At 49.6% G+C, this 9,298-nt stretch overlaps 1 protein-coding gene and 1 long non-coding RNA gene across 4 annotated transcripts in view; one reads left to right on the top strand and one right to left on the bottom strand.

Annotated features, from left to right (window-relative positions):
• Positions 1-2,292: 2,292 nt before the first annotated feature.
• CCM2L (cerebral cavernous malformation 2-like) overlaps positions 2,293-9,298 on the bottom strand; it is a 12,943-nt gene continuing 5,937 nt past the window's right edge. For 2 of the 3 annotated variants that reach the window (XM_011960010.1, XM_011959995.1), the window contains 4 exons: positions 8,585-8,648; positions 5,377-5,506; positions 4,675-4,813; positions 2,293-3,519 (listed from right to left, as the gene is read on the bottom strand). In XM_011960010.1, the coding sequence (XP_011815400.1) occupies positions 3,197-3,519; positions 4,675-4,813; positions 5,377-5,385 (471 nt within the window). In that variant the 5' untranslated portion in view covers positions 5,386-5,506; positions 8,585-8,648 and the 3' untranslated portion in view covers positions 2,293-3,196. The remainder of the gene's footprint in view (positions 3,520-4,674; positions 4,814-5,376; positions 5,507-8,584; positions 8,649-9,298) is intronic. The other variant, XM_011960003.1, reaches the window with a different exon arrangement.
• On the top strand, positions 2,912-6,749 carry LOC105524634. Its single transcript, XR_001003793.1, has 2 exons — positions 2,912-3,538; positions 5,330-6,749. It is a non-coding gene; the product is annotated as an uncharacterized LOC105524634 (long non-coding RNA).

Genomic DNA, 9,298 nt, shown 5'->3' on the forward strand with positions numbered 1-9,298 from the left:
AAAAAAAAAAAAAATAGAAATGCAAATTATTGGCTGGGCACGATGGCTCATGCCTGTAATCCCAGCACTTGGGGAGGCCAAGGTGGGCGGATCACCTAAGGTCAGGAGTTCAAGACCAGCCTGGCCAACATGGTGAAACCCAATCTCCACTAAAAATACAAAAATTAGCCAGGCATGGTGGTGCACACCTGTAATCCCAGCTACTCGGGAGGCTGAGGCACAGAGGTTGCAGTGAGCTGAGATTGCGTCTCTGCACTCCAGCCTGGGTGACAGAGCGAGACTCTGTCCCCACAAAAAAGAAAAAGCAAAGTTTCAGGCCCTTCCCCTTCTCTTATGGAGAATCTATAGGAGTAGGGCTCAGACATCTGTGTTTTAGCAAGCCTTCCAGGAGATTCTGATGCCTGCTGAAGTTTGAGTACTGTCACAGATAAACTTGACAGAAAGCAAATATATTAGGTGAATATACCTGGAACATCAACATCCAAAAGGGATTAATATCTCAAATTTAGAAGCTACTCTTGCAAATCAATGAGAAAAACACAGGAAGCCCAGTAAGAAATGAACAAAAGATATGAATAAGGAAGTCACGGAAAAGAAAGCACAAATGGCTGATAAGTACAGGAGGAAGTTATAATTTCAGGATTAACAGAGAAATGCAAATTAAAACAACTTGCCACCTTACACCCAAACTGAAGGGAAAGTTACAAAATCAGATAATGAAAAACCTGATGAAGATGTGGGGAAACAGCATCCTTCACTCACTATTGGTGAAAGCCATTCTGGAAGAAGTTAATGAAATGTAAAACCTGCCTATGATCTAGTAATTCCACTCTTGGGTTTAGAGCCCAAAGAAATGCTCACATACGCCCATAAGCTTCATGTACAAAAATGTTCATCACAGTGTTGTTTGTGGTAAGGGGAAGTTGGAAGTAACCTGGGTGTTCGTCTCTGGGGAGATGGATAAAGAAAACAGTGGATGCTCAGCTTGAAATATTTTGCAACAGTTGGATGCAACAGCGAGATTTTTCAACAGCAACATAGGTAGGTATTTAAAACATTTTAGGGTGGCTGGGCATGGTGGTTCAACCATTAATCCCAGCACTTTGGGAAGGCGAGGTGGGAGGATCACTTAAGCCCAGGAGTTCGAGGTTGCAGTGAGCTGTCATTGCACCATTGCAGTCCAGCCTGGGTGACAGCAAAAACCTGTCTCTAAAAATTTTCTTATTTTTTTAAATTAAAAAAATTATAGAATAAAAGAAGCAATAGAATGAAATTCTTATATATAATACCATTTATGCAAACACACACACAAAGCACTGTGTAGTTTACGTCCAGGGACATATATCAGCACATAGGGTTAGATGTTCATGGTAAAGAGGAAAAAGGAGTGTGGGGAACATGTGGATTGGGAGAGGGTAAAACATCAGAAGGGCCCTACATGGACCAGTGATAATGGGATGATCATTTACCACAAACCAAGTATGAATTATGGAACTCTTTGGACCTGGAGTCCTAATAATATTTTTTGAAAACAGCTAACAGTGCCTATTTTATGGTGTGTACAATGTGTCTGGCCACGGAAGCCTTTGCAAGGTTTTACAAACACATTTTGGCTCTCCTGTGTGGGTCTCTGGTCTCCTCTCAGGCCTCATCCCTTTTAGCTTTCCAGCCTTTACTCAGGCTGTGCTGAATGCTGTCCTCATCCTGACTTCTCTTTTTTTTTTTTTTGAGACGGAGTCTCACTCTGTTGCCCAGGCTGGAGTGCAGTGGCCGGATCTCAGCTCACTGCAAGCTCCGCCTCCCGGGTTCACGCCATTCTCCTGCCTCAGCCTCCCAAGTAGCTGGGACTACAGGCGCCCGCCACCTCGCCCGGCTAGTTTTTTGTATTTTTTAGTAGAGACGGGGTTTCACCGTGTTAGCCAGGATGGTCTCGATCTCCTGACCTCGTGATCCGCCCGTCTCGGCCTCCCAAAGTGCTGGGATTACAGGCTTGAGCCACCGCGCCCGGCCCCTCATCCTGACTTCTCTACCTCTCCAACCTTGCCTTCGTATTTCTTTGGCTACCCCAGACTCCCAGATGGCTGCCTATGGAGTCTTGGCTATTTCTGGTTTGGGACTTGAGCACAGAGCTAGGCTGTAACAAGGCTGCAAGGGGACAAGTATTGTTCCTTCTTCCCAGTGAGCTCCCCTGAGGGTCTTCTGAATAGCCACCCCCACCTCAGTTGCGGCAAGATGCACCTAGGCATCTTTTGCTTATTACCAGGCAAGAAAGGTAAACTGAGTCAGAAAATGTTTGACGCGGAAAGGAATATTTATTGGGCACTTATCATGTGCTAGACTCAGCTCTAAGGTCTAAACCCTCAGTAATCCCTATGGCCACCCTGTTAGGTGGATGGGGGCTGAGCTCACTGGACAGATGGAGAAACGGGAGCACACAGAGTTTATGACACTAACCAGATGGAGGCTCCAGGTTGGCCTGGCTCCAAATCCAAGAGTTGAAGGAACACCTTGTTTGGGGTCTTGAGGCCAGAATGGGACCCAAATCGCCGAGTCAACCCTGGGTGGAGGGAACCGTCTACTCCACACTGACTGTACAAGTCAGGCATCAGGGGACGGGAGACTCTGACACTTACAGCCTTAAAAAGACCTTCTACACTATTTAGTATGGTCAGTTTGAGGTCATATAAGGAGAATTAGGAGATTCCCTCAAGCCCCTTCCCCTCCTTTTGAACCATAGTTTTCCAATCTGTAAAATAGGACAGAGTTCTGGAAATTCTTTTCTCAGTCTGCCAGCAGGTGGAGCCCACTCTTCATGCCTTCCTCAGCCTCCAGAAAGCTGCGGCATCCCGGGGAGGAGGTGAGGAGGTGTTCTGGGGCTGACCCCTCTGGGCTACTGGGACAAAGCAGGATCGCTGCCCAGCCCCAGCTCGGCAGAGCGGCACGGGAGCCCCGGGTGACTGCCCCGGTCTTTAGGGCCCGGCTTCGCTCACCTGCTGCAGGACACTCTCGGTACTGCAGGGTCCCAGGCCCCAAAGACAGGGAGCGAGACCCTGGAGTGAAGACGCCCCCGCCCCCGCCCCCGCCAGGTGTGATGAGCGGGCCTTGGGGATAGGGTCTCCCCCGGGGATAGGGTCGCCCAGGCAAAGCTGAGACTCAGAGGTGGGCTGCGGGGCCACACCGTCCGCAGGGGCGGTGGCTACAGGTAGTTGTCTTCAGCGGCGTCGCTCCCGCCCCTGGAGACCCGGGGCTCATCCTCATCGTCGTCGTCGTTATCGTCGTCATCGGGGGCCAGCGCCTCGATGTCGTGCGTGATGTCAGCCAGCAGCCGGTGGAAGGCCTGTGCCTCCGGCCGCTGCGCTGCGCCATCGTAGCTGCGCACCGCAGAGGCCGACGTGGAGCTCATGCTGCGCTTGATGCGGCCGAAGCTGTCAGTGAGGATGCCGCCCTCGCGGATGCCCACGCCCTCCAGGAAGCCCTCGAAGTAGCCGATGTCCTGGTCCGGGATGAAGGGCCGCATCCCTGTGAGCCGAGGGACGTGGTGAGTCCTCAGGGCACGGCCCCTTTCCCTCCCACAGGTGAAGCGTCCTCTCTGCAGATCAGGGTGCAAATCCCTGCTGTCACTCACTGGCTGTGTGGCCTTGCCCAAGGTCCTTAACTCTCTGAGCCAGCTAATAACAGCAGGGCGCTCAGCACACAGTGAATGCTCACTACATACTACATTACTGTACTTTTATTATTATTATAGCCTCCACCTCCTGGGTTCAGTGATTCTCATGCCTCAGCCTCCCAAGTAGCTGGGATTACAGGCGCACTCCACCACGCCCTGCTAATTTTTGTATTTTTAATAGAGACAGGGTTTCATGTTGGCCAGGCTGGGATTGAACTCCTGACCTCAAGTGATCCACCAGCTTCAGCCTCCCAAAGTGCTGGGATTACAGGTGTGAGCCACCTCGCCAGGTTTATTTTTGTTGCTATTATTAGTACCATCATTACATTCCCATTGATTAATTATGTTGAACCTCATTTTCCTCACCTGTAAAACTGAGATAATTGCACCTGTTCTCTGGGTAGGGCTGTGAGGATTAAATAACAAGGTACTCAGCACATACTGAGAGCCCTGTAAACAGTTTATTTCCATTCCTACTTACTAGCTATGTGACCTCAGTCCTTTACTTTGTTACTCTGAGTCTCAGTTTTCTCACCTGCAAAATGGGGACTAATAATAGTATCTACTTCTCAGAATGGGGGCATTCAACGAGATGATGCTTGGCACATGGTAACTGCCAAGCACATGTCAGCTTATTCGTACTATTCCTCCTATGATTAGCCCTCCTTACTAACTGTGTGACCTTGGACATGTTTTTTAGCCTTTTTGAGCCTCAGCTTCTGCATGGGGTAAGATGGGGAAGAATCAGTCCCTCTCCGAGCTTTGCTGTGCAGATGAAATGGCCACACCACTGCTTAGTTCTTCTTATCAACAGTGTCTCCCAGTGCTGACAAATCCTTTCCCTACTCTGCACCTTGAACTCCTCATCTGCCCTGCGAATCTCATGATCTGGGTTTCATCAGAGGCTGAAGGATAAGGAGAAAACATTCCCACCCGGGTGCCTGACTGGGATGGCAAGGACCAAGCAGGTGCCCTGGCTGACCTCTGGGGGTGCAGAGGGCGCTCACCAAGGAGGAGGAACTTGCGCCGGTCTCCATAGAGCTTCAGCAGGCCTGTGCAATAGTCCTGGATGGGCAGCCCCAGCCGGTACTCCCGCAGCAGCAGCGCAAATTGCTGGATCTCGAGGGGCCCCAGCTTACTCCGCAACTATGGGGGGGACACCATTCAAGATCAAGCCCAGGGAGCAGCCCCACCCAACCCCTGCCTGAAAGGCCCAGAGCCTTCCCTAAGGACATGTTTGGCCCAGCTCTCCTCTGAAAACCTTCCCATGGGCTACTCAGAGGACGTCCAGATCCCTTAGGCTGCATCTAAGAACAGGATGTGGACTCAAGCTGCTGAGTGCAAATCTTGACCCCTTCTCTGAATCAGCTCTCTGATCTTGGATAGTTGACAACCTCCATGATGCTTGCTTTTCTCATCTGCAAAGTGAGGATAATGATGGCATTTTCCTCTTGGTGTTGTTGAAAATATTAAAAGAAATAATGCATGAAAGGTGCTTAGAATGGTGCCTGGCACTCAATTAATGCCAGCTGACATTAGTTAAGGCCTTTCACAAGCTGGCCTCAGTTTACTCTCCTAACCTCATCTCCTGCTCTGACCTCTGAGGTCTTCTACTTAGGTTATGTCCACGGCAATGTGCAATTCCCAAAATGTTTACTCCAGCCTCCAGGACTTTGCTTGTGCCATTCCCACTGCCAGCCCCAGCTCACCGTGACCATGTAGTCCTGTAACTGCTCCAAGCCCAGACCGCTGTGGTCGCTGCCGCTGCAGTGGGAGCCGTGAAAAGAAGGTGTGGACGTGCCGCTGTAACATGCTTCAAAGGTGTCCTGGGAGCCATTGCTGCAGGCACAGGAAGAAGGGCCTTCACTCGCCTCCCTCCAGCTCCTCACCCTCGGCTCACCCTCGGGCAGGCTGAAGGTAGGAGGCCTCATCCTAGACTGCACGCTAGCCTCCAAGGCCTGGCACACCCTGACCCCTGGCATCTCTCACTGTGCTTGCCTTTGCTCTCTGTGCTCCGTGACCCCACCCCCCCGCTCCCTTTCTCCCTCTACCATCTATCTCCTCACCTCTGGGTGTTCGCACCTGCTGTTCCCTCTGCCTGGATTGCCTCCTTTCCCTTCCCTTTTGCTCAGTGAACTCGTATTTATCTCATGATCTTAAATGTCATCTCAGGAGAGTGTTCCCTAATTCCCCTAGGTTGGGTTAGAACCTCTGTCGAACATGCTCCCTCAGTCCATGGCCTACCTGTGACACGCATGGCCTTTCCAGGTACCCCCAAGCATCCTCTCTGACCAGTCTCTCCCTCACACCATTTGCCACAGCCACAGTGGCAGGTGGCCACCTGCTGCTCCTCAAACCCACTAAGCTCTATCCTGTTCAGAATTTTTTTTTTTTTTTTTTTTTGAGACAGATTCTTGCTCTGTCACTGAGGCTGGAGTGCAGTGGTGCGATCTCAGCTTACTGCAGCCTCCGCCTCCCGGGTTCAAGCGATTTTCATGCCTCAGCCTCTTGAGTAGCTGGGACTACAGGCATGTTCCACCCGGCCAATTTTTGTAGCTTTTGTAGAGACGGGGTTTCACCATGTTGTCCGGGCTGCTCTCAAATGCCTCACCTCAAGCAGTCTGCCCACCTCAGCCTCCCAAAGTTCTGGAATTACAGGCATGAGCCACCACACCTGGTCAGCTCAGGATTCTTACATTTGCTGTTCCCTCTACCTGGAACGCTCTTCCCCCTTTCGTCCTCCAGGCCTCAGTTCATGTGCCATCACCTCTGAGAGGCCCTCCTGACTCTCCAGCTGAGTTGGGGTCCCCCTCAGCCTCTCTTATAGCACCCTGAGCCTCCCTTTAGTACTTATTATCATTAATGATTGTTACTGTTAAATTGTGATTTCATTGCCTCCCACACTAGATTGTAAACTTCACAAGAGCAGGAACCTTGGTTTTCTTCATTTGTTGAACACCTACTATGTGACAGGCCCAGGTTTTGCCCTCTGTCTTGTGTCCATCTGTATCCCCAGCATACAGCACAGTGCCCGGCACATAGAAGGTACTCAAGAAATACTGCTTAATAAAAATTCAACCTTGGGCTCCTGCCTCCTTGTCTCCAAATTGTTCCAGAACCATCCTCCATTATTACCTACAAAGAAGCAGTGTAGCTTTGTGGTTAAGGGACTGGACTCTGGAGCTAGCCTTCTTCTGTTCAAATCCCAGACCTACAACTTACTAGGTGCTTGACCTTGGGAAAACTAAACTTAATTTCTCTATTTCTCAGTTTTTCCATCTGTAAAATGGGATAATAATAATTGGTGTCATCATGAGAATTAGAGGAGTTAATATTTGTAGAACACTTAGAATTATGGGCTATAAGCAAAAAACAGTAACTGCCATAATGTTACTATATTGATGAAAAAATAAAGTGCTTTATAGAACAGCATTTAGTACATAGCAAGCTCAATTTTCTCTCTCCAGTAGATATCTAGTTGTTTAAAGACTAGCCTAAAGGCACGCAGCATGAGGAAGGCAAATCTATTGCCACTAAAAAGGGAAAGCACAGTAAGGGATATATCACTGGCAGAGGCTGCTACATGCCCAACCGAAGCCCTTAGTAACATGACTAGGTGATCAACCAGTAACCCAGGACTTTCTTGGTTTTAGCACTGAAAATCCCATATCCCGGGGAACCCTTCATTCCTGAGCAAACTGGGATGGCTGGTCATCCTAAACAGAACCTTGGGTAATGTTCCCAACTGAATTGTTTAACATTTTATTTATTCATTTATTTATTTGTTTGTTTGTTTGTTTCAATAGAGACAGGGTCTCCCTGTGTTACCCAGGCTGGTCTCAAACTTGTGGGCTCAAGCGATCCTCCTGCCTTGGCCTCCCAAAGTGTTGGGATTACAGGTGTGAGCCACCGCAACTGGCCTGAATTTATTTATTTATTTTATTTTATTATTATTTTTTTTGAGATGGAGTCTTGCTCTGCCGCCCAGGCTGGGGTGCAGTGGCGCAATCTCAGCTCACTGCAAGCTCCGCCTCCTGGGTTCATGCCATTCTCCTGCCTCAGCCTCCCAAGGAGCTGAGACCACAGGTGTGGGCCACCATACCTGGCTAATTTTTGTATTTTTGGTGGAGATGGGGTTTTGCCATGTTGCGCAGGATGGTTTGGAACTCCCGGGCTCAAGCGATCCACCTGCCTCAGCCTCCCAAAGTGTTGGGATTACAGGTGTGAGCCACTGCATCTAGCCTGAAATATATTTTTTTTAATCTTAAATTTTCCAGCTTTGCTTGCAGTTAGTGATGGCTATGTAACAAAGTTCTGGCCTATGAGATATAAGCAGAAGTCATAGGTGGGAATCTGGCAGAACTCTTTAAAGAGGCCCCTAGCATGCTACTGTGATGGCTGGAGCTACAACCACCATCCTGGTCCATGAGGTGACCTTGAGGATGGCTGCAAGTCCTGAAGAGGGTAGGGTAGGAAAAGAGAAGCCCGAACTCCTAACAACCATGAAATGTTGAATTGCTGCTCTATTTTATGTCAAAGATAAGAAAAAAAAGTTCTATCTTGTTTAAGATACTCTTTTTGGGAGTTTTCTATTACGTGGAACCAAAATTAAGCCAAAATGATTTTTTGGCATGTAGTTATCTATGATTTTGGTTTTTGCAGGCCACTGTGCCTGGATGACTGGGAGAGAACCACAGGCCTGTGTGGACCCACATCTGAGTTCTGCTGTCTCCTGGGTCTCTCAGGGGCCTAGATCCTGTGAGTTTCCAGAGCCAGGGAGCTCAGTTTACCTCCCCCTGTTAGTGCCCAGTGTCTCAGCAAGGTTGGGTCACCTTCTCCTACCCTCTGCAGACTAGTGACCCTGTTTGTGCAGGGGTAGGGGAGCAGGGTGGAGTCCCTGACAGGGGCTGTACTCACAAGGAGCTGCAGCAGCTGAAGTCGGCATCATAGGCGTACGTCCCATCTGTGCGGCAGCTCTCACCTAGGACCAGCAGACAGAGGGAGTGTGAGAGGCAGCAAAGCAGGGATCAGCATCCCCTGCTCCCTGAGGCCCCACCCTCAGTCTCAGCCTGAAGTCTAGTCCTGCCCCTGACACCAACACAGAGCAGACCCTGGGGAACTCCCCTCCCCTCTCCTGATCCTCAACTTCCCCGACATGGGGACAACACCACGCCCCTGCCTACCTCACGGGGGGCCTTGGGAACAGCAGATGAGGAAACATGTGAGGGAATATTTTATAAACTGTGTGTTTCAGGCAAGACTAAAAAAAAAAAGAAAAAAAAATTTGTGGCTCACGCCTGTAATCCCAGCACTTTGGGAGGCCAAGGCAGGAGGACTGCTTGAGTCCAAGAATTCAAGACCAGCCTGGACAACATAGAGAGACCCCATTTCTACAACAACAAAAAATTTAGCTGGGTGCAGTAGTGCATGCCTGTGGTCCCAGTTACTTGGGAGGCTGACATAGGAGGATTGCTTGGGCCTGGGAGGTCAAGGCTGCAGAGAGCCATGATTGTACCACTACAGTCCAGGCTGGGTGACAGAGCAAGACCCGGAAAAGGAAGAAAGAAAGAAAGGAAGGAAGAAAGAGAAAAGAAGGAAAGAAAGGAAAGGAAAGGAAAGGAAAGGAAAAGA

The sequence above is a fragment of the Colobus angolensis genome, unplaced genomic scaffold, assembly GCF_000951035.1.
Source record: "Colobus angolensis palliatus isolate OR3802 unplaced genomic scaffold, Cang.pa_1.0 Scaffold114, whole genome shotgun sequence".
NCBI lineage: Eukaryota > Metazoa > Chordata > Mammalia > Primates > Cercopithecidae > Colobus > Colobus angolensis.